This window comes from Pieris rapae, chromosome 9, assembly GCF_905147795.1.
Source record: "Pieris rapae chromosome 9, ilPieRapa1.1, whole genome shotgun sequence".
In the NCBI taxonomy this organism is placed as follows: Eukaryota; Metazoa; Arthropoda; class Insecta; order Lepidoptera; family Pieridae; genus Pieris; species Pieris rapae.
Genome location: NC_059517.1, coordinates 5,668,508 through 5,695,146, shown reverse-complemented (window position 1 = coordinate 5,695,146; position 26,639 = coordinate 5,668,508). Strand labels below are relative to the sequence as shown.

At 30.8% G+C, this 26,639-nt stretch overlaps 1 protein-coding gene across 1 annotated transcript; it reads right to left on the bottom strand.

Annotated features, from left to right (window-relative positions):
* Positions 1 to 23: 23 nt before the first annotated feature.
* LOC110996271 (ATP-binding cassette sub-family G member 1) lies at positions 24 to 26,351 on the bottom strand. Its single transcript, XM_045629466.1, has 11 exons — positions 26,230 to 26,351; positions 15,776 to 15,916; positions 7,787 to 7,904; positions 5,939 to 6,128; positions 4,843 to 4,988; positions 3,989 to 4,227; positions 3,507 to 3,748; positions 2,677 to 2,845; positions 2,240 to 2,496; positions 1,746 to 1,969; positions 24 to 1,337 (listed from the first exon to the last, which is right to left on the bottom strand). Exons 2-11 carry the CDS (start codon positions 15,888 to 15,890, stop codon positions 1,145 to 1,147), a joined length of 1,893 nt encoding a protein of 630 aa, XP_045485422.1. The 5' UTR covers positions 15,891 to 15,916; positions 26,230 to 26,351; the 3' UTR covers positions 24 to 1,144.
* Positions 26,352 to 26,639: the final 288 nt, after the last annotated feature.

Here is a 26,639-nt window from a genome sequence, read left to right as displayed (position 1 = left end):
CTTTGGTGTTAAGAAAAACATCGTAAAAAAAATTGTTTTTTAATTCCTTATACAATCCCATTTCGTTACGTTATGTATATAATATTAACAAATATGAATTAAATGTATTTTTGTGAAGACATTTAGTAGCTCCTTAGAAACACAAAATCGATTTAATTAAATACAAACTTTATTTGTGATCTTGTAACAAAGAAAGATAAAACTTAAAAATTGTAACAGATGTAATTAATACAAATTTATATTTTATTCACTAACGTACATCAATAAGAGTTATTTTGTCTCATAACAAGGATAAATAAGCTTTTATAGGTAAGGAATAAAACGTTAACTCCGTAAACTTTAATCTTCCATACAATTAGTTCAATTGCACAGTTTTAGCTAAAGTACACATATTATGCCTCTTTTCATCCCATCTTAAAGCGATTTGAAAGAAAAGGACGTAAGAGAACTTTAGTTGAAATAGTGAAATTACACTGATTTAGGTTTTATAAACAGTGCAGGCATGAAAAATATATTTTTAATCACCAATAACGTCCCAATATATATATAGATAATTCCTAAAATTATTTAAAAACATATTTCGTAAAAAAAATTGAACCTTAATGTTCCTAAAACTTAATGTAAATATCACACTGGCGTAACCTCGTTACGTATATTGAACTATATTAAATAATTTTACAATTTTTTCTTTGCGAAAATACAGTTTCGTCATTTGCATATCAGACTTATAAATTGTTACATCAATGAACTTTTATTTAGGCCAAATCTAAGCGCAATTAATATTAAATATTAACTACGCCGTGTATGTAAAAATAAATAATAAAATATCCGACAACAGTCAAAATACTTTATGCCCAAATTAGCATGTATAATCAAAAATAAAATGAACTTAAATCTTAAATTAAAACAATTACGTAATACATTATTCCTCATTAGCTAGTTCCTTTTATTTGTAAGTATAACTTTGGCATAATTCATCAACGAGTTTGATGAAAGTAATGCGGATTTTGGTTTAAAATTACACCATTATAAAAAGTGCTGTTTTAAATAACTCGTAACCTGTAAGCGAATCGATACCATAGAATATAAACCTTAGGGTTCACAATTGCTTATATATTTCAATGAAAGTTGTACAATGTACTTTCTAATGTGAACTGTTCATTTTGTTCTTGATAAATCTGCCAATAAGTTTGATCGCTCTAAAGGCGTAGTTAGGTGAAAGTCTTTGACGTAGCAAGTAGTAAGCCACTAGGTTCAATGTGAGCAGCATCACGAATAACATGCACATGTCAAACCAGTAGCATACTTGAGACATGCCCATTAGCTTAACGAAGTACCTGAAAAAAAAAACATTTTATTTTCACTTCAGATTCGAATTTATTACGTTATTATTCATAATTATAGTAGTTTAAATTTCGAAACATACCATAAAAATTTAAAGGCGGAAATAATGAATGGAAGTTTTTTAACAGGTCGAATGGTTAAAAGTATTTAATTTTTTTTTCAGCGAGTCTAAAGGCTAATCAAGATATTTATTTATTTAAAAAAGGTTTGCCAACAGGCATTACGGTAATAGCTTTATGAATATACAAAAATACTAATTAACTTTTCATAGACAAAGTACATATTTTTTGGACGCCCCCTTAATAACTATTTCTAACAGAATTCGGACAAACTTTAAATACCTTTACATATTTGTAAAAGATTTGCCAAACTGTGTGTTCATAGTCGACTAAGATACTCACTTAACATTTTTATATTCACAATAGTCGACGTCCTCAGGACATATGAGATCTGCCCTGGAGTCTCCATATATGGCAACAATCAGTCCTTCGAGTCCATATCGCATGAAAGAACAGGCCCTTGCTATCTTCCAGACTATAGGAGGTGGGTCATCACCGTTACCAATACCATACACTGATAATAACATGAGTGGAACTGTTACTACTGGACCGACGAACATTGAGTTCTGAAATATTTATGTAATGCGAATCTATTAACAAAATAATAAATTTTAAAACTATTATATCATGAAATTATAATCATAGTAAATGGGACTACGAGGGGTTAAATTAACGATGAAGAGAAATTTATAGCTAATTTTTGGAAATTTAAATGTGTTTCATTATATAATGTGGAAATAAAATAAATTTTATCACATGAGTTATGTATGATACAATTACCGATAAGATTATGTATTAACTTATTTAACTGTTTCGATTTTAACTGCTTTACTTACCACTATACTTAATGTAGAAGATATAACAGTTCCCATAGATTCAGCAACTAATGCAACCAGTATACACGTACTAACGAACATTAATATTCGCGTTAGTTCCATAGGCTGAGCAGTCGCAGGATACACAATAGCCAAGTATATAAGAGTAAAGAAAATTGTCGCAGGCGTCCTCGATACAACCATAGCCGCAAAGTATGGTTTCAGGCCGTACCATCTGTTAAAGTACTCCCGTTTTACAAGCATCACTTCTGTGGGAACTGAAAAACAAATAATTTAAGTTCCCATATTTGCGCTTTTTATTACCTACGTATATGTTTTAAATTACAATCAAACTACTGTATTTCAAAAAGCTTCCCTAATGAACATTATCGTCAACATATCTCTTAAGAAATTACCGAAATTTGTATGTAATAATTTGGCAGTCGAAATAAACTTACAAGCAAGTAAAATAGGCATCATCGGTGTGTACAGCATTGCAAGGATGCAGGCAAAGCAGAATCCGAAATTGTATAATGTTTTTGAACCGTCAAAGCCGATGTTCGTGAATAGAGATCCTATGATAGTTCCAATGAAGAGGTGCATAGAGAACCTAAGCCACAAGTAGCCCTGAAAGTGAGGATATAATTATTAAAATCACTAAAGTATTAACCGTTACTCAAAATTAAAAAAAAATATTCAAAATTACTAATAAGTTGCACATTTTGGACAGAGTACTAATAAACAAAAATTTAAGGATGTTACAGTAGAAAAATATGTCATCATAAATGTTTCAACTTTTTGAGACATACTGGTTTTAGATATAAATCTTTATGCTATAAATTTAGGTCATTTAGGATTTCTCAGACTTATGACGGGGGTTATTTTCCTAAAGTCATCGGAGATTATAGTCAGACGTTGGCACTCTTTTAAGTATTTATACGTTTATTTTTGGAACATAAGACCATCATGGTATCACTTATCATATATTATATATATTAACACAGTATTATCACAGTTGTATTTGCGCTCAAATCGTTGTGTTATAACAAGACCCCATTACCTACTAACCACGCGATAGATCTGTAGCCAAAAAGCTATTGTTCGAATTTCCTAGAAAAAGATTTGATTAGCTTAAGCTATATCTAGTGTTGCTCGGGTCCGGGCGACGACTAAATATAATTATGGGCTAGTCGGTGGCAGCTGACCGGCGTCACCTCTTTTGATATTCATCCTGGTGAAACTTTATTATTTAAAGCATTGTATTCTTGGCCTAAAATCGTAAACTTACCCTATTCCTGAATGTTTGCAACACCATTCGTCTAGCCAGCACCTTGAACTGTTGGTATCCAGTACTCTCGTAATGGTAATTGTGTTTCTCTATCACTCCTGTATTCAATTGTTCTATCTCCTCATCTCCATGCTGGAACTCTTCTATAGCGTAGCTTCTCCAACGTTGGCATCGACCATTTTCTACTACTTGTACCATTTTATCAACATGGGACCCATATTCTCCACTTGATACTTCGATAACTAAAAAACATTATTAAATCATTGTTATGTTTCTTTTCAATATTTTTTAACGTTCTTTATCAGGCATCTTTGTTAAACTCCACTCTATAACGTTTCTGTTCAAGACTATATTATGACTATTATATATTTTTTGGCTTTATCGTATTGGCTAGTACTATAAGGATAGTAAGTGTATCTAATTAAATTATTATTTAATTTTTCTGAATTGAATGATAAATGTATACTAGCTTATTTACTTACTAAAATCAGCTGGATTATACGTCGTAGGACACGGTAGGCCTATTTCCTGTAAGAACGGTACAACCCCAGCTGAAGTTCCCTGATAAGCGCATCTGCCATCAGCTACAACGTATACGTGGTCAAATACAGAGAACAACCGTGCTGAGGGCGTGTGGACAGAACAAACCACAGTACGGCCTCCACGAGCGACCCGTTTTAATAGCGATACGCAAGTTGATGATGCCACGTCGTCTAATCCTCTGCAAAATTAATAAAGCCTTTATTTAAAATGACGTTAATGTTTACTGTGATGAAAAATTACTCAGAAGACATTTTCAGCATCTCCATCCAAACAGTCGATTTAGCAACCTTGCATTGTTAATTATCTAGTATTTATTAGTTATATATTATGCTATTTATGTATTGTTTATGTGTATTCGCTGACCCGTGCGACTTTAACACAAAAAGTCACCTCGTGATTTACTGCGTCTGCCTTGACTACGAGGATTGCAAGGATCTGGTTAGCGATGCGCATGAGTTCAGATTATATTGTTACGTATTACATAAGTGTTAGATTATCCTCGTGTAACATGTGTGATACTTAAGACCATAAATAAAATAATACTTTGGCTGAGTCTTAGCTATTAAAATAAAAATGCGTTTTTATTAAAAATATTGGTAACACAATTGCCGATGTCGGTTATAGAATTGATAAACTCTGCCTAAGCTAAGGGACAATCGGGCTGTAGGTAGACTCACCTTACCACCGCCCCGACAATCTAAATGCCAGAGGGCTCGAGAGTCCGTTGCTGTTATAATTAGCACGCCTTTTTATTTAATTCAAAACCATAGCCAATTAATTTCTAGATACATACGTGGTGGGCTCATCAAGGAATATAACAGGCGGATTGTTAACTAACTCCAGAGCGATAGCAAGACGTTTCCTTTCGCCGCCAGACAGATTTTCTGTGACTGTGTTTCTGGCTTTGTTCAGTCTGAGAAGTTGAATTATTTCCTCCACCTGGGAAAGCATAACTGTTACATTTCTTCTTATTTTATGGGTTTTCCTTAACTGAAGTACAAATTTGCAATTTTGTACAGGCCTGCGACTAAAGTAAGTTATCTACCATAATATATGAATAATTATTATATATTTGGTGGTAAATTTATTATTTTATATTATTTATATATTATTATTATTATTTGATAGATAGATTCAGGAAAGCCTTGCCGATCTTTTTCTTTACATTATGTATACATTATGTACAATCTATCTTCTTCTTCTATAATAAATCTTCTCTTCTTCTTCTCTGTCTTTTTAAATCTATTTATATCGTTAACATTAAATATATAAATGTGACTGAGTACAGTTAAGATTGACAGTCTTGTTAAACGATTAAGTTAAAGAAACAACAAAAATTATAAAAAAAATCAAATCTATTGTTTTTTATTTAGATTACTAGTTTATCTAATTTAAATACTAAGACTAGGCGAAAATTTTAATACTATAAATGTAAGATCTATGTAATTCGCATGCATCTTTTCCTTAACAATTAAAGTCACTAACCTAACCCTAAGAAAATTACCTGACTCACAACGCTTTAGACACGTGATGATTGTGAAACAAATTACTATAGGAACCAGTTAAACTGTTATTAAAATATTATTTTGCTAAGCGATTTATCCTTTATTAACATTCATATTTATATTAAAATTTAAATTGAAACGTGAAAGGGCTTAAACTTATATAATAAAATAAAAAAATAAAAAAGCCTATTTATTTCTTGCAAAGAACAAAGTAAACTTAATACTATTTTTTACATATATATTTTTTAAAGAAAATTAAATTATAATTATTTTTTTTGTATCTATTTCCTAATTATTTTGCAAGAACCCTTCCACAGATGCAGGCCTCCTCCAAGGAACTCTTAAACGTAAATAACTTAACGTGAATAAAGAAAATTAACGTACCACAACAGTCTTCTTGGCCTTATCCAAGTTATCGCCAAGTTTCAAGTCAGCAGCCATCAACATCGCTTCTTGAACCGTAATGAGGGGCTGCAGAAGATCATCTTGCATGATATATCTGGACAGCTTCCTGAAGAGATTAACGTCTCTAGGATTTCCATTCGTGCTGATTAAACCCGAAGCACCTAAAACTCTGAAATCCAAAAATCATTTCTTAATATTTGTGTTACTATCATTTTTTATTCGAACTTAGGCTTTAATATGTTTTTTTTTACTTAGTCTACCTTTTTAGTAGTTACATACAACATATTGAACATTTTACTATGCTACCTTATAGAGCCTTTTCGATTTCCAGGAATGAAAACCTTTTTTTCCCCATGTATCTCTCCATACAAACCAAAAACATAAATAATACTCGACGTGATCCAGCCGTCTAACGCCCAAACTCAATAACCTATCTTAATCCATTTTTGACCATCTGAGATAGAAATATTAATCGAAATATTGATAAAAGTGTGCCGATAACCAATCGACGGATTGTTATAGCCATCTGTCGATACAAGCTATCCATTGCAGATCCGATCGCTTTACGTGGGTACACCTTTGTATGAAAATGACAGGTCACCTGTGCCAATATCCTATCTTAAGAATTTAAACCAGTTTTTAAAATAATTAAAAGCTATTTGATATGTTTTAAACAAAGACATTATGTATTAATATGATTTGTATTGATTTTCAAATATGAGTGTAAAGAGCGAAGAGATTGCATTCTATCCGTCGCCAAAAATGGATGGTCTTCGTAGGGTTTGGTTATTGGCATGCAGATAGGAGATCGATCGACTGTCACGGTCTGATCTTATATTGTTTTCAATCTGAGATTGTGGATTAATTATTATTATTAATATTTTTTATAGAACAGGGGGCAAACGGGCAGGAGGCTAACCTGATGTTAAGTGATATGCCGCCCATGGACACTCATTGGGTTCGGGCGTAAGACGTTTGCGCTTAGCAACACATACTTAAATATTTTGTGTTTATTATAAAATAACACGACAATTCCTTGCCGGAAGAAAATGATTTTCTTATTCTTATTATGTATAGAGATATTTTATTTATATGCTATTAAAATAATTGCTTGACACAAACATGTAACAGATAATGAAACGATTACAATTTTCTTAACGAGTTGATAATAATACATTTTAATACTAGTTGTATTCTGATAGATAGCGGGTGTAGAATTTATTACTGTGGTCAAAGGTTAAAACGTAAAAATGAATAAAAATTACAATCATTTATCACCAATTTTTTTAATAACAATAATTTAAATTAAAAAAAAGATTTAATATTTGTACATTAAATCGTAAAGTAATGTTTTAATAAAAAAAACAATTATTTTACTACTCAATATATGTAGCTGGAGGGGGATGTATTCTACAAAAGAGACTTGGGAAAAAATCTGATTTTTGTCGCTGTTTTACCTACTCTAGTGTAGCTTTGGGTTATGTTGAACTGAACCCTGAACTCCTCTATTGTATCCTTCGAAACCCAACCCTGCTACTCATAATATACAAATAGTCATTCATAATAGTGATTCAGAGAAAATCAATAAAATAAATAAATAATATCATAAATATATAATATCTCTATCTCTGAAATGTTTTAACCCTTTCAAACGGCTTTACTCACGCGATTTGTGAACGACTTAAGTTGTTTATAGGAAGTTTTATTATGAAACAACTTTGATTTAAAACTTTAAGAAAGTGCGTATTGCGTCAAATATTTTTCAATACTTTTTAATTATGTGTTTTACCTCATTAAGTATTCGAAATAGGTATTTACGAATATTACCTGTAACCAGCTAGGACATTCAGCAATGTGCTTTTTCCCGCTCCTGAAGGTCCCAAGATGGCTGTCAACTGTCCAGATCGAAACTCCCCGTTGATGCTTCGCAGGATTAACTTGGATACTGAAAAAAAAACATAAATAAGTTGCCAAATGTCAAAAATGGGCCCTCGCCATGGTGCGCATAGACAACGTCAAGCGAACTCTTAACATGTGTATTCGATTGAAATATATTCTTTAAAAAAAACACACAAACATTTTTCTAGTTTTGGCGAGATCCAAAGAATGTGCATCTGATAATATAATTGTGAATGCGTCGAAAACAAGACTTAAATACAATGGAGATCCACTGAGAAAAACAAATGAGGTAAATTTTATATTTTAATAAAAAATTCAAACTGTCATGGCAAGTCGTAGTGACCTCACGTCTCGCTGACCTCTAATTCCAGACATGTTTTGAATGTAGAACAGAAGAAAAACTATGGCAATGGTTTTAATGACAAAAATTAACACCTATATTTCTTTTAATTTTTCTCCAGGAAACCATAATTAAAAATATATACTGTTAAATTTAATTGGTAACACATCACGATTATGACATGTACCCAACGTGATTTATTAATCGCCGTAAGCCCAGGGAGTTATATGATTAATGTTCTCTGTTAAGTTTTTGTATGTTCACATCACTGATTGTACAACGTGTATAAAAAACTACAGCTCATAAAATTAAATCAATTAAATAGCGTTTCAAATATTTCCCTTTACAATTCATAGACTAATTTTATTTTGGACATTGGCTATAAATTACTAAAGTAGTAGATTCGATTTTAGATAGATTAGATTAGTAGATTTGAGGTTTACCTACCGAATTAAATGGGTTGATTTTTAAAATTAACTGGACAGGTTTCAAACAAAAAAGAAAACCTTTTGTGACAATTAGAAATTTTCTATACATATTTCTAATAAATCATAGATGTGTGTCGTAATCGATGTAACATATACATTATTAATTAAATAAAGTCAGTCAGGGTCATTCAATTAACTATATTCATATGATAGTTACTTAGTAATAACATCGATAAATACTAGTTTTTACTAAATGAAATACCTATTCATGTTCTTGCTACTCTCATTTGGCTACTGCCACTTCTTTTATTGATTGACTAAGATTTATTTTTTGTTTATATGATATATGTATATATGTCTATTTGATTTTAAGTAAAACATAAGAACGAAGACACAATGGGGATTGAGAAAATGCTAACGCAATAAACAAGTACTTAACACTTTCCGCCATTTATACACAAAAATACAATATATGTCTCTGTCCACTATATTTTATTAATATTGCTCATGCGCGACAGTTAATTATAACCGCGGAAACGTTAGTAATTTATAATGATTTTCATGAATATTTTTATTTTTTGTTGAATTTAGCGACAAATAATACGTAGATAATGTGTTGAGAAAAATATACTTTAAATGAAAATTTTGTGGTTAATAAAGTTAAAATTCTATCTATAAGAAGTGCCTATAGAAGATTGATTTCTCAATTTATGAAGTAAACACACTATTAAACATAAGTGTTTATACTATTAACGTTGCTTACATATTGTTTTGTAATCCATTATAATATTATCCAATAATAATAAAATTGACTTTTTGAATTGTGCAAGAAAGGGACAATCTGAAACTGAATATCAGAAAATGTTGTAATAAAATATCACTTTTTATAACACTGTTAGGTAATGTTACTGATTAGGATCAAATGTCAGGAAGCAATATTCATGTGACGGAACATAATATGCTCTGTGGTTTTACATTCACGATACTATAAATTCTTAATTCTTATGTCTTATGTTATTATGAACTTTGAGCGATTCTTTTCAAAATCATGGGCGTGATTCTTTCACCAGTTCTTGACACTTACATATATTTCGGGTTTCGCTTATGTTTCATTTTTCATAAAGTCACACAATAATAGAGTATAAAACCTTTTTTCTTACCTCGGTGAAAATGACCCCATGCTTTCTAGGACGTATTAAGAAATGTGCATGAAGAATTTATAAATCTTGTGGATCAGACCTAAACTTATTAGGATCAGTTTGAACTATTAAATAATTAACACCTTGTTAACCTTAACAGTTCGTTTGATATATTATATTTAAATTAAATGTTTAAGGAACCTTATTTCTCAAGTTATATGCATTTATTTCAAACCAACTAAATTTTTTAAAACCGGTCCAATACTTTATAATGTTATAGTATAGATTCCAATTTTTTTAACAGGGGAAAAGTAATATTTACAAACAACATGCGTGGCCATCCGACAGCCGTTCTAATTTTAGTCTACTAGACTTCTTATATGTGTCTTTAATGCGATTTTCAATTGTCCAAAAACACTAATATACGAAAGACAGACTTTTTAAAATACTGTTAATTTAATTTATTACTTTGTAATAGAACAAGTAGTCTTTGTTACAGATTGATGAACTCTGAAAGCCTTGTGTTGAGTATTTAGTTTCATGTATGAAATGTCGCTCTAATATGCATACTTACGTCTTGCATTTTCAAATTAGTTTAAAATTGGATTTTAATATGAGAAATGTTTACTATAGTAGTTTTCAAATGTTTTCTGTTACGCTCATCTTAATAACAATACATGCGAAACAATGTCATGGAACATCAGCTTGATATAAAAACTCGTCCACTCCGTTTTGTCAATGGCATATTGCATAAATTGCCTTGGATGAGAAAACCTGTATGATGCGTATTTTATTATTAGCTTATTTGGGGTGGAAAAATACAGTGTCATTACAATATATGTGTAACCTCAATTCGTGAGCCTCTTAAAGGTTCGTTGATCGATCAGAATAGTACAACAACACGGTAGCAATGTACGTGTATTAATAATTACCAAATATATGGCGTCATGTATTGTTAACAGGTTAAAAAGCATATTATTAAACCCGAAATAAATTCTTAAAAGGCCGGCAACGCACTCGCGAGCCTTCTGGCATCGAGAGTGTCCATGGGCGGTATCACTTAACATCAAGTGAGTGGAGAGAATTCAATTATGGTGATAGTTTAATATCGTAATTTGTTTGTCTGCAAACTTTGGTTGTTAAATAGACAATCACAAATGAATATTATATACCTATATGAAAGTTAAGAATAAAATACATCCCATAGGTTCCGGAATAAAAGAGAACGCATTTCTAATGCTTATATAGATGAAGAAAAGACATCAAAATATTTAAAAAAATACGATTTCGTTCTCTATTTTATTTAATCTCCCTGGACATTTATATAAAAATTAACGGTAACCATGGTAACAGACACAGCAAACTAGCTAACTAAAAGACTAAGTAAGACTTCCTAGACCGGATATATTAGTGTGTGCCCGTAGCGGCAAGTTGCCGGATTGCGTTGCATGAGTTCTTGCAAAAGTGAATGCCGGTGTACGGTATCTTCGAAGTGGTTAATTTCACTTGGGACTGACTTCTAAATGTGGTATCAATTAACGTCCAGTATTTTCAACTGAAATACCTAATATTCGTAGATTGGTATGTAAATTTGTAGAGAACTCGTTTGTCCGTTGCTAAATAGAACTACGACTATTTTAATACAAACCTGGCTATAGATAGCACATTTGAGAGACTTTGGTACTACAAAGGTTGTGTTAATATAATAGAAGCGGTGGCAAATAGCAGTGCTGCGAGCGCGTTCAAATTTTCTTAGAGAAGAACTATTTACGCGCGTCTTGCACCTTATACTATCGCATTTGCGGCTGATATACATATTTAGTTGCACACTATATGAATTCACAAAAATCGCATTATTGATAATTTGTTATAAAAAGGTATAGCTTTTGTGTTTTCTTATTTTAATTATATATATTCTTAATTAAGTTTTTGTATTAATAACGAAGTGAAGGTACATAAAATAAAAATACCTATAACAAATAAATATAATAAATATACCTATAACTTTGGTTAGCCCTTCAGGTTATCTTTTTTTGTTGGAGCAAAGTGGAAGTCAGCTTTAAAGCGGTAGTGCATTCACGTGCCAGGTTGTAAGTAGGCCACGTCGCACGTGAGTGCGCACAACTTTTTGATTCACGAATTCAATTGAGCTTACTATATAACTGGTATTTGGTAGTATTTAGTAAAACCTTTTCATGAACTTCCCAGCTATAAACAATCAATCAAATCAATGATTCATTTCTACGTTTGTTCATTTATCATTTTTCTTCATATAAAAGTACATCAACTCTGTGACAGAGTTCGTTGATTTATATAAGAACTCCTCAACATGTTATTTTATCACACGAACATAAAATTTCGTCCGTAGAATATCCATTACTTCAAACTACGTGTGTTGGGAGTCCAGGTGACTCTATTTATCTTTTTTTTTATAGAATATGGGGCAAACGGGCAGGAGGCTCAACTGATGTTAACGAATACCGCTGACCACGGAACTCTTGGAGTGCTCGCAACTGTGTTGCCGGCCTTTTAAAAGTTGAAGCGATCTTTTCTTGTTGCCTAGACTACTGCTGTTGGAGTTGGATTACTACATCCTCTATTAACCGATCTATTTTCAATACTGTACAAGGTGTAGTAATTACCAATGCGTATATTATGAGCGGAACTAACTTTTTAATTTGCTTCCTAGGTGAAAAGTCTTGTACGGTAAATAGAACACCGCTATCGATTTTTACAAGTTTGTAAGAGGGGTTAGCGTCGTAGGAATAGGATAATTCATTAGAAGGGTTGGTGACCCATCCCTGCAAGTACTGGACCCGATCTTCCCTAGCTATTTGTAAATGGCCCGGTCTGTGGAGGATACTTGCTATGTCAAGTATGACAATGGGCGTGGCGAGCCGGACGCAACCGCCGCATCACATGTCGGGAAGCGGATAATGCTCTGCTGTTTCCGCATCCCGCCTAAGGCGGTCGGTGGCGCCTTAGAGCGTTTTCACATTATCCGATCCGATATCGGTGTAGGACCCAATAACCGATATCCGATTAGCCAGATTAGATATGCTATTTTCACATATTTCCGACAAAATCGTTCCGATACGGCCATTTGCTCTATAAGCTTAGTGCGCGCAGGTCATCATGGCAGACTATAATAGAAAACTTTATTTGCTGTATCTATTATATTTGAGACGCAAAAAAAGATCTGTTCACAGACAGTATTGGATACATCCCATCGTGGAAGCTAGATATTCAGAGAGAGCTTTTTATACTCTTTTTAGCAAGCTACAAAAAGCACCTAGCAAGTTTTTTAATTACTTTCGTATGAGTGAATCCACATTCAATTATTTGCTAATTCATCTCATTATATCGTATTTATATTATATATTATATCGTATTTAAATGAAGACGACGCCATGATGACTACCAAACTGTAAACAATGGCCGCCACGCATCGGGGTCTACGCACACAGAGACAATTTAGATACACGTATAGCACACATACAAACATTATCGCCCGACGGCTCACAGGTGTCCGATAGTGCCGCCAGCATATCGGTGTCGGCTCCGATATCCGATATCGGGCCGGACAATATGAAAGACAGGTACATATTTCATACATTTTACTTACCCCGATATCGGATCGGCGTCCGACACCGATATCGGATCGGGTAATGTGAAAACGCTCTTAGGGTTTTAGTGGGTTTGTACAATAGTGAGTATTTTTTGTCGTAAAGTTAGACCAGGTCAAAGTACCAAGTCATTGTTCAAAAAATCTAAAATTGAAGGAGTTTTATGTTTATTTTGTGAATATATTTAATAGGGTATTAATTTCAATTATAAATTCCAATGTGTCGACTCTATTTTTTTATACTGTCCAAAAAATCCTGATTCTATGTAATATCTAGATTATTCGATCAAACCGTATCGTTCTGTATTTTAGTATCCGTAGCTCATAGTTAGAATAATTACGAATACCTGCCAAATCAAGGCCTTCTGAGTACTTCGCTATATAAACCATTATTCTAAAACTTATTTACGGCGCAAACAGAGGTTGAGTTCGCGGTTTCGTCTCAACCTCTTTTTAACTTTATCACTAATTATTTAGGATTTTGTAAACCAAAAATCAATATTTACACTAACCCTTATTTAAACAATTATTCTTGTTTAACGTAAATGCTTTATGCTTATTAACTTATATTTATTTTGGATTTGACATGTTTCTGTGAATACATTTTTATAACTGAATAATAAAAATATTTATGATCTTCCCAAATTAAATTAATACAATGACGTAGGAAATTTAAATTATTGGCGTTAAAAAATATAAATGGATCTTTATGACTACAACATAGAATATGACTCAACTTTATACGATTAAATATATAGTTTTGTTTTTTTTTATTTAGCGACCCACTAGTATAAAATATATAATCGTTTATATTAGGACTAAGCTTTTTTAGTCATCACTTTTCGGAATTAGAAACAATAAATTTATTAACCCAATCAAATTTTTAAATAAATAAACTTCTATTCAAATAATAATTAAAACTAGATCAATTGGATTCTTTCACAAAAACGACATCACAATATAGAAACGAAGGAAAAATATTTCCCTACATGAGCTCTTCCGACTAATATAGTAAGACACTAAGAACACAATAAGTCTATGGGAACTTTTTTTACGTAAATTACAACGACAATAGTAGTAGACGTTTAATACATCATAAGTGCTGCAATTTATACAACGATATTAAATAATCTCTAGCCTCTGATTACTGTATCTATCAGTTTCGTGATATTTTTTTACTTTCATGCAAGTTGTTGCAAGGCTTGTCAGCCTGACTGAAAGTGTATGGGAAAAGACATAGACATACACAGCCGGGTTAAGAACCAATGACCCCAGAATGAGAGGCGCACGTCAACGAAACCATTATGCCAACACTGCTCATAAAAAAGTATACCGGTATATTAAACTGTAATTAGAGAAAACATTTTCGCACAACTTTCCCCAGCTTATTACGACATGTACCTTTTCATCTTCATATCGCAGAGAACTCGTTTTTTAATGTCACACTAGATTTCGACAAAATCAGACGATTTTAAAATTTATCTGCAACTCTCTCACTGATTAACGAAGTTAGTAGAGTTAAAATCACCTAGGTTTGACGTGTTAGCTTTCTAAAACGATTGGCTAACATTTTGTGGCTAGAATTAGCACTAACCTTGGATACTGATCGCTCTCATACTTCGGTTCAACGACTTGTTAAATAGTGTATTTATTCTCTACTACATTACATAATATCCCATCAAAACTTTACAAAAACTGAATAAATTATATAAGTTAATCTTTATTGATTTTATTTCTGTTTATACAATACTGAATCATTTTTGTGTACATCTATTGAAATTTCTACAGCGCTATTTAATCATCTGAGTATTTTAGATCATTTCCTATTCCATAGATACCAGTATATAAGCGATTTAGTTTACCTAGGATGTGCGATATTTATATAATTTAACAAATACGTCGACAATTTTGTTAAGAAGTTTTTTACATTGTGTCTGGTTTACATATTCAAAATACAATGAAATATTATATTGAACCGAAAAATAAACTTTGAACACAGTTCAATGGAAGTGTACACGTGATATGGCCTTTGTTTTTCAAGCTTTACACGTGAGACAGAAAGTGTTTATTAAAGTTTGTGTTTTTTTTCTGAGCATTGTCAATTTTTTTATCGTTTGTAATAAATCATAATGAATCGTTTCTAAATTTAAAATAATATTTATATTTTAAGGTACACGCATCATACGCAAAAATAAATAAGGAAAATAACTTTAAGGTTATTTCTAAGATTAAACATGACAACAACAACTTTTTGTCAAGTTAAAAAATATGACTAGTGATGTGCATAATGTGCATAACATACTCAAAATATATTCTGCAAGATTTTGTCTGATTTTTTGTAAATTGTAAACTTACATTATAGCTATGAAATGTAATAAAACTAACCTTTTCCATTGGATACGGTGTAAGATAAATCTTGGAAGCTGAGATTAATTGGTGGTCGCTGCGGAAGATGAGAGAGGTGGGCATGCCCCAGAGAGGATGACATTTGTATTTCCATTGTTGCACTAGCTTCTCATTATCTTTCTGAAACAAGAATTTCAGTACAAATTGTCAATTAAAAAGTTGCAATGGTGTACCAGGACTACGTTTCAAATACCAGGGAGTTATAAATAAAAGGCGACGATGGCTATTGAGCTAAAGGCCAATCAGACACGCAACACAGTCACTTATTCCTTTAAAAAAAATACCTCAGGTTGATGTATCTGTTTCGCGATCATTTGTTTCTTTTTTCAAATATACAATTAAATATCAGCTTTACCTTTTTGGGGCTAAGGTATGGCTTTTTGCCTGGCGATGTTTTCCTTTACTGTACGAGTGTTAAATGCCGAAACAAAATCCATTCGTTCACACTCGGTAATCAAACCAATGAGTGGCCCACGCAGACTAATAGGCCAACACTGTTTTTTTAGTTATTGATAATTAATGATTAATAAAAACAAATGGGCGTATCTTGTTTTAACTATATTAAAATTCTAACGCTATAGCAAATACTTAAAAGTGTTTCAATAAAAATGTCGTTCCTCTATCTATATTAATTTAGAGATCATTGCCCTATTCATTAATAACGGATTGTAGATTTTTACTTAAAATACGTATTTTTTTGCTATTCTCGTAGATATCCGCTTTTGTATCAAAACGAAAATGAAGAATTTTAAAAGCCGGTCCCGGCTTCGCAGTTAAAAATAAAAATACATCTATTATGGAACATAAGATAGACTATCACTTATTCCACGTCATTAAATTTGAACCTGTAGCCATCCCTACTCATCGGCAAAAAAGACAGAGGGTGGCTGAGAGAAAAAGCAGGCGTAAAAACCTCTCGGTACTCTCATAACTCAGGCAGAATTATGATTATCATCTTTTAAATAGTATTTTTCGAGTTTTGATAAACATACAAAAGTGTATTTTTCATATTTAATCAAACTTGTCAAAATCAACAAATTATACCATATATATAAGATTTAAACAACAGATATTTAATGTAAAAATATAACCTTACATATCAAATGGTAGTTTTATGATAATATCCGTCAATCATTTAATTATACGTGAAACAGTTTTTGTAAACATTCTTGTTTGCCGATATTAAGTGTAGTGGAATTAAAACATTATAATTAATTCCACTATTCGGTAACGTTACACACAATTGCACGAGCTATAATCGGTTAAGTAAGCGTCCATAAGAGTTATATCTGACATATAAATACAAAATAATAATACATGGAACAAAGTACGGATTTTTTAATGAATTATTTTCCTAATTTACATTTGTGTCATCATTACCTACGTTGAACTTTAGTTCTGTTTTTTTAATTTATTTGTGTTTTTATTTAAAAAATCGGTTATGCTTAAAGAATGCGACGATTATGCTTAATTACTGTTTCAATCTCCAAGTAATGTTTAGGTTTGAAATATTATGTCTCACATAAATAGCAATTTCAAAATTTTTCCTTTTGTATAATGAAGTAAATTATAGTTTGATATTATTTTATTGTATAAGTTCTAACTAATATTTGTACGAAAACATTATTATGTTGCACCTTGCCCTCATAATATAAAAAAAAAACACGTGTACACGCGTAATCAATTTTTATTCTATGTTTGTAGAAAAGGCGACACTAACAATAGAAAAAAAAGATATTTAATACATTGAAAGTATTATATACGTTAAAATATTAACTTATTTATAGTTAAATAAAGTTTATTTAAATATCACAAAAATTAAAATATTGACAATAGCTAACTTTAGGGTGTCGGTTTCTTTGTGATGGTTTGCGCGCGCGTCGTAAAAATTTACTCTCACAATTTTTCCCTAACGCGCCAAAAGAAGTATAACTTCAAAAATCTTCAGGTCATTTTCAACGTATTGATAAATAATTATATACATGTACATACAACTAATACTAATGGTTTTATTTAAATGACTCAAAACAATGAAACGGGAAGGTTAGTGCGATGTTAATATAATTCAAAAGTATAATGTTATTAAATGAAATAAATAATGCAGACAAGTCAACATGACAATGTCAGCTAGCTAACAACAGAAATTACATTTTAAAACAATACAATACTGTGGCTATGGCGTGTACAAAGTTTATGTTTAAAAATTTCATTTAATAAATCACATTATGGTAAAAATAATAAATATTTTAATAATTAACAGATACATATTACAGTTTTCAGTTGATTTTATTTACAAATCTCTTTTTGCTCTAGTTAAGTACGGTGGCGGTTGTTGGAGGGATGTCTAAATTAAACTTTTAAATGAAACTCTTTGTTTGAAGCTGGGTACTAACTGGCTTCCATTGGTTAAAACAGGAGCCTATAACTAACATAAAATTAGGGGAATATTGCGGTGCTGATTAACAAAAAAACTAACTTAACTTCGACTTAGGGTCCTTCAAGAAAAGAGCGTACCAATTCTTAAAAGACCGGCAAGGCACTCGCGAGCCTTTTGGCATCGAGAATGTTATATTACAATTTAAGAGTGAGAGCAAACTCTCATTTTGGCTTCAAGTATAAGATGATTGCTAACATTTAGTTTACGCTTCTAATTATTTACATACATATGTATGTAACTAATGTTAGGTTACATAACGCTTTTAATATTATTATGTCCTTTGAAATCGAAATCCAGACCCACACTTATTAAGGCAGTATTTTATCTCCTTACTTATTATATTCTTTTGGTATTCCATAAGGTAATTAGGCCTCAAAGTCTTGTGTTTTTTATGATTTAAACTATCCATAAGGTGTTAATTGTTGGCAGTTTATTTTTCTACCTTTGGCTGTAATCATCTCTATATTTATATTGTGGTTAGTGACGTAACGGACGTTTGACTTTATAGAGACTCTAATTTGTACATTTTACAGATCAAAAACACGAACAATCTTTATAAATACGGTTTCATTAAAATTTTAATGTGAATTAAAACACCATTGTTTCGGACAGTGGAAATTTCATTGGGAATTTATAACAAATATTGTTTTACGACTTTCAACTGTTTATTAAATACAGATAATGACAAAATGGGTTGAATACCAAATTATAAGTTTTGTAATACGTAATGCTTATGATTTAACAATAAATAAGAAAACTAGACTCACTAGATTTTCAAACTTATCCTTATAAAACTTATGGATCAGATATATAACTTTTTTATATATTGTAAAAAGAAATTAAACTTTCAAATTTTTGTGAGGGTACTCTCTCAAAAGGTGCTGTAGTAATTATTATTACTTGATAACATTAAAAAAACAACAACAATTAACAGTTCAAATTATTTTCGAACCATCTAAATATTTTATAGTAATATTTTTGATCTTTCTGACCCGACATTGAATGACGTATGTCATTAAAAAACTTTAAACGTTTTATTTCTTAAGGTTCGTTCATTTTCCTCTTCTGTTTTATTCTGCTGTAAATGAATATTAAAATAACGTGTACATCCATCCAATGCATTTGTGAATTACGGAATCCTAGTTAAGTCTTGAATCTTATAACCCGATCTACCACAATATAAAGAGCATATGTACATATAAACTAAAATTTTCTCAACTGAACTTTTTATCTTTGAAAATATTTTATTCATAAGGAAAAAAATAAGAAATGTTTTAATCATATTCACATAAAACTGAGTACATTTATTATTATGTAACTCTCATTGTAATTCAGTACTCCTAAATAGAAACATTGTTGAATAGAATACATAAAATTTTATCAAATCGTACTTTGCTTTTATGGTTAGGTTGGTTCAGGAAGTAACGTTCCAATATCACTATCACACAGATGGCGTTCCAATTATATTCCAGATAATTTTATATTTGTCACAATTGTTATGGTATATAGTTTGTATTATGAGACACTCATGGTATGTGAGCGTTTAAAACTCGCTCTATCAGTGAAGGAAATTATTGCGAGGAAAGCGGCGCGCCTGAGACGCACATAGTTACTACATACAACGCCTGTCAGGCACAAAAGGCTGAACACCTGTGTGCCTCTTAAAAATGTTCACGAGATCTGTTGAACTTTCTATGAATTTAAAGAAGAGGAAATAATGTTTGTTTTTAGATTATAAACCAAAAAGTATATCAAAAATATTATATAACAAAGTATAAAGATATGATCATAAACAGATCCTTATTTCTGTTTAATATTTTATTATATATTTGGTTATTGCAATTTGAATTACAATTAAATTTGAAGTGAATGTAAATAATTTTTATATAAATAAGTAAAATTAGTTTAATTAAAAATATATCTTATAGAACATATAGATGTGTCAGTAATCTGTAAATTATTACAATTGCGAGAGACAAGGTGACCTTTTTTTAATATTTAATTAAGAGAGATTAAGATTTTATTATATTTAAGTAAGAGAGTTAGTTGAATAGAAATATGACAAATCACAGATTATCATACACCTTAAATTAAGATTAATCTTTATAATAAGCAATTTTTTTTTGTTGTTTGTGGGACCCCTACATCCTAGCCTATCAAAGTGACCGAGTGGCTTAGCAGCAGTGGAGTGTCAAAATCTCCCCTTTCTTAAAAAAGGGACATTATTAACATGGAGTGTTGGCGTCTCCCGCCGGGTCCGGGCGACAACTACACAACAATGTTGTATGTATAAAAACAACGAGAATCGTATAAAAATAATAAGAATGTTTTATGGGCTTGACATAATGTGGTGACGTTTTTCACACATTTTCTATGACAAAATAGGTACGGCAACATAGTATAGCCTGTTAAATTACTTGGTAAGGTCAAGTTTAAGCCTTGAAGTTTTATCAAGTTGAAAAAATTCAATACAAAATACATACTACGAAGCAACCCTCTCTCGTTGTATGTATTTTGTAGTGCAAATGTAAGATTAAAATGTAAAAAATGTATGGGGTGCAAATGTAAAAAAATTTATGGGGAGTTAGAGATATCCTATCTCTAACTCCCCATACATTTTTTTTGTATTAAGTTCTTAATTTACTGAAGTTATACTTACCACTGTGCTTTAAACATTTTAAAATGCTGTTAAAAACCTATCTATTTTTAAAGCCAATCACCACGAATTAAGGCCGAACCTAGATGAAATGTATAATCAAGATTTAAATATGGCCTGGATAGTTTAACCAATTTTTAATTAAAAGTAATAACTTACAACTTGGTAATTTTGAATGTAACAAGACAAGGTAAAGACAATTCTTTTAGTCTAATGTACTATATAAGCTAATTAGGCGTAAAAGACCTTCCAAGGTCTTCAAAAACATCCGCAATGTTTTTGGCATGGAATTTTCCTATTATCCATGTTGTCGTATTTTTTATACGTTATTTGTGCTATGAGATTTTTTGTACGCCATTAATTCTAAGTAAAGATGCCAATCAAAGTGAGGCTAAAAATAAAACAAATATTCGTCATAGTCATTTTTTGTCCTAAACTTCTCTTGAACAATCTTACAGTTTAAGTGCTTTCAACCCCTGAAAATGGGTGATGCTACGCATCCCAATAATTGTGATTATTATTGTTTCGCAGAAAGACGATACCATTATGGAAGTCAGATAACTTCAAAATTTTTAAGTCTTCTTAAGTGATGTATATCTACATAATGTTGCCTGGAACAGATCGCTCGCAAGCGATAAGTCCGCCAGTTCCTTTTAATTTAATTATGCAAATGTATTATTTATTTATTTATTGTAATGTGATATAAAATTAAGTAAACATTATGTTTCTGCAACAAAGTGTTAATTTATAAATATAAACAAAAATAAATATTTTTCTATACTTATTTAAAATATATTCAAATATAAATGGAGGAAACATATATTCTATGGCAAACGCATCGAACTGGCAAAAACTAACGCTTCAACTACACAATTCAACCTTCAATATTCTCGAAAAATATCGACAATCAAGTTTTATTCTAATTTTAGATCATTCGCATCCCAGTAACCTTCGTCACTTGAACTAAGGCCAAGGACATGTATTGATAATTTTATGAGTTTGATAAGCAAAACCATATTTTAATAATATGGTTAGGCAAAGAGAAAATTAAGGGGTAGTGATAAGGATTACAGAATATAAGTAATCATAGATGTTATGCTAGTTTATATAGCGTTATTATCCATTTAGGTAAGCAATTAAATTTTAGAGAAAAACCTACATAGATGTTAGAGAGACTCGTCCACAAACTAGACTAGACAATATTTATAAAATATTTTTTTTATATAAAAAGTACAGTTAATAATATTTTTTATAAAATATTTTTCGACACTATAATGTAGATATTTTTAAAGGATTCCATGGCTATAAAAAAACATGAATAAAATTTATCATTTGACAGCGTAATTTATGATTACTAAATGTGCGTTATCAATGAATAAATCAGGAACCAGAAATGGCGATTGAGTTAATATAGGCGGCTGTTTGTATTATTTTTTTAATAAAATTATTTAACGATTTTAACGCGGAAACCAATTTATTATTAAACAACAATATTATTTAAATCGTGATAATTAAATCCAATATACGTGACAATATTTTTTTATAATAATGAACAATACGGTAAAATTTAAATAACTTTCGACTAAAGTCCAACTTTTCAAATATGTCCTGCATGCTCCTGTTTCATCGCGCTTCGAGAAGTTATACTTCTCGTGACGCGTTAAGGAAAAATGATGAGCGTTAATTTTTAAGATGCGCGCGCAATCCGTCAAAAAAAATCGACACTCTGAACTTAGCATAGATAAAAAGCGTTATAACAAATCATTAAATGTATTAAGAACTTTTTTCTCTTGTTAGTGTCGTTTTTTCTAAAAAAAATAGAATAAGGCGAAAAATAACAATTTTAAAAAGATTTTTATATTGTTACGTCAAATAAGTATAACTTCTGACGCGTGTACGCGTACACACATATGTATGTTGTTTTTCATCACCATCACATATGATGAGAAGGATGATACAGCTGCTTACAAACACTTATTAAAACATTTATTATTTAATAATAATCTTATATTATGTTATTGCGAGGATAAGATTTGAGAAACAGAAAAATTAAGAAGTATATTTTTTATGGCCTCCATAAGTGTACATTACGTTCATGAATAAATGTATTTTGATTTGATTTTATTATTTTTAAAAATTTTATTGAATTTTTTTTGTTATAATTTGTTAAACATTTAAGTCAGTTTCGCCACTATATAGTAATAGGGTAATAGAACAGCATGCCAAACGTCTTATTCTAAATATCACGTTTTCATACTTTGCTACAAATCTTTGCTACACCGATAGTAGAGCTTTTAAGGTAGGTACGATGGTTACGTGTAAACATAATATTATTTTTGAAAAATTACATTATAAGGTTAATTGTGTAATTTGTTTTTATGCGAAATACCTCAATTAAAACTAATTCATGATATTATCACAAACCTGTCATGGAAAACAGCAAATTTAATCACCCTTAACATTCATGGTTAATTCATAAAATTCAAACAAGTTTGTTAAAATTGTGATTTTATTTTTTTACATAAATTTAAGATAAAATAGAAAATTTAAATAAATAAAATTTATATTGAATGAGACGTAAATTGTATATAAGTTTGACATTTGCTAAATAAGGTTAAATATTTTTTTAGCATCGTTGCAAGTATTGTACTTACATGTAAGACAGAAAAGCAGGAACAGTTAATATTTACATATGTCATTCTTAAATATTTACTGGCGCAAGTTTTGATTAACAACAAATTTATTTATAATTTCATCAATATATCACTGGTTACGCTTCGTGATACCCATATTGCATATATAAATTCCGATCAGAAATTAATTTCAACGATTTGAAAATATTGTTGCACTAATTTACACAATTAAAAACAGAGCATTAATTAAAAAAAAGCCTTCAGCGTGCGGATATCATCCTTGAGATCGTTGGTTAGAAGTCGACTTTTTCACCAATGGACTCTCTGTCTATGTGTGCATTTAACACTCGCTCAATGAAGGAAAACATCCTGAGGAATCCCGCATGAATTAACCCAAAAAGTCGATGGCGTGTTTCAGGCACAGAAGGACGCTAGCATACGGTGTTGGTGGCTAGAACTAAGTGTCAATCCAATCGTGCAATTTACGAAAACTCAAACTATGTAACGGTAAAAATCTACTCAATTATTTGACAATGCAAAAAAATCACATTGAAACACATGTATATGTTACGCAAATATAATGTTTTAGTTTTATCGGAAATATATGTTATAGAATGATTTAAAAAATTGAATTAAAAAATATATTATAGAATGGTATTTTTGTTTAATTTTTAACAAGAGTATCATGGAGAATTGTCTTAGCATCGTAATGGAAACAAAGAATTGAAAACATTCCTTATTCCTGAGCATCCGCAAATTGAACATAATGTGAGCGTATGTGTGTGTGATTTAACAACTGAGGTCCTATTAATTTAATTAATGACTTGAAAGTAGAAACATGTTGTTTATCATACACATTTGCTGATTATTAGAAGGTTGATTTAAAAACCGAATTCTCCGTATCAGTAAACAAAGTTATTGATATTTGAGTTATTTTTTTACCTTTGCGAGGTGATTGATTTTTGTTTATATTTCGCGCACTACGTTTTAAGCGACTTTCGTTTCCTATTCTTATCAAGTAAGTGAAAGTATAATTTTATCACATCAAAGCTTTTTGTGTTGAGTGTTTGAAATCTTATCCCCAAGAAAACATCTGTTTAAAATTAATTTGCCGGGAATCGAACACAAGATTGTTAAGCCATGTGTATTACAATAACTGTATGGCCACATAGTCACCATGGCACGCTTCCATGATTGTAAATTAAGTTATTATTGATAAAACATCGCTTTACATGTGATGCCTACTTGTTATATGTTTTGCCACAGCAACTTGTATTGTATAATAGTAAATATTACACACTCAAGTAATAGACATCCCATTCCATCGATTCATATTAATATTATTTAAAAAGGTACAGAATCAATAAACAAACAAATATAAATATAGTAGAAACAATAGAACAATGCACTTTTAAAATATATTTGTAGAAAATAAATTTCTCACATTTTAAAAGTGTAGCCTTCGAAATCAACAAAACATTGGTAAAAACGTTACAAAATGTCTACGAAAAACTTTGTATGGAAATTGCACATAACAAACTAATTCTGCAATGTAAACTGAGCAATTCAAAGGTTTCATACAACAATTACCTGTCACTACTCTACACCACACTACGAGTATGATAATAAATACGTGTCAGCATCAACGGCACCAATCCTTATAAAACAGTCTATTTCCTGTCACTTTCCTAAAAGCTGCTCTCAGAATTGATAATAAATAGTTCCCTCAATTGCTTTTATGGGAGCTTAAGTCAGTATTTATAAGTGTTCTTGAAATCTGTAATTAACTGATACAATTTTGTTGACGAGTAATTTATAATAATTTAAACCATACTTTGGTACTACTGAGAGTAACCTACGTCAAATGTAATAATTAAATATATAAAAAAATACGTTTATTTTAGAACATAAGATCATCAAAGTATCACTTATTTCACGTCATTAAATTCGAACCTGTTGGCATACCTACTCATCGGCAAAGAAGACAGAGGGTGTTGGCCGAGAGCAAAGGCGGCGTAAAAACTCTTGGTACTCTTTAAAAAAAAAGCAAATCATCAAACACATCCGCACAAACATAATCCGCATCATTAATTTTTAAAGTATTTCAATATATATATTGATATATATCAATTTGTGACACTTTTCGTTTGAGGCGAAGTATTAATTTATTAAAATACATAGATTTAGGGTGAAAGATAATTAATCATCTTAATTCTCTGATACAATATAGTCGCGGAGTATATTTATCGTGTAAAAAACATGTCGTGTTCTATACATTGTTATCATGATACTATAATTACAGAATGGAAACGGTAAAATTAATAAACTTTTATTATATATTGTTATTAATCCTTTATCACTATATTTATTTAATATATATCACACATTAGCCTTGTATGGTAAATAAACTTCCGTCATCAAATTTAATTGTAAAATGTTTTTAACGAAGGTCATAAAAATATACAATCACGCGACCATAAAATTATTTAATATATAAATATTATCTAATAAATAAAATAGAAAATTGCCCGGCCGGAAGGCATTAAGTAGATATTTGCAAGACTCAAAAATTATTTAAATACGATCCTCAATAAATAAAACAGCTTCTCACTACTCAAACACTTTCATATAATTTCTTTGACCTATTTCTACAAAAGAAATCAATAAATCACGTGATGAATAAATGATAAATAATAAAAATACTTACATAATTTAATTTTGGACCACTGTACTGTAGATATATCGCACATATAGTCCTTTAGAATTTATTTGATTACTAGCAATGAGGCGCATGCGCACGGGTCTGCCGTCGCGTCGGAACGAACTGAACCGGTGAACGGATTATGGAGCCCCCATCTATTGTAGTTAACTCATTTACTACTATTAACCATCTCAGAAGTATAGTTATATAGCTAGCTTTTCTATGATATCGTACACAATTTCATAAACAATAAGGAATTTATCGCCTCTATAAGGACTCTAGTTGTAAAACCTTGCTATTTGTGCAAAAAACCCATATACATTTGTATGTATGTTATGTATTACCAGACTAAGAGATTTTTTCGATTAATATGGGCTGAATGCTGAAATACACTATAGAAACAGATTTTTATCTCA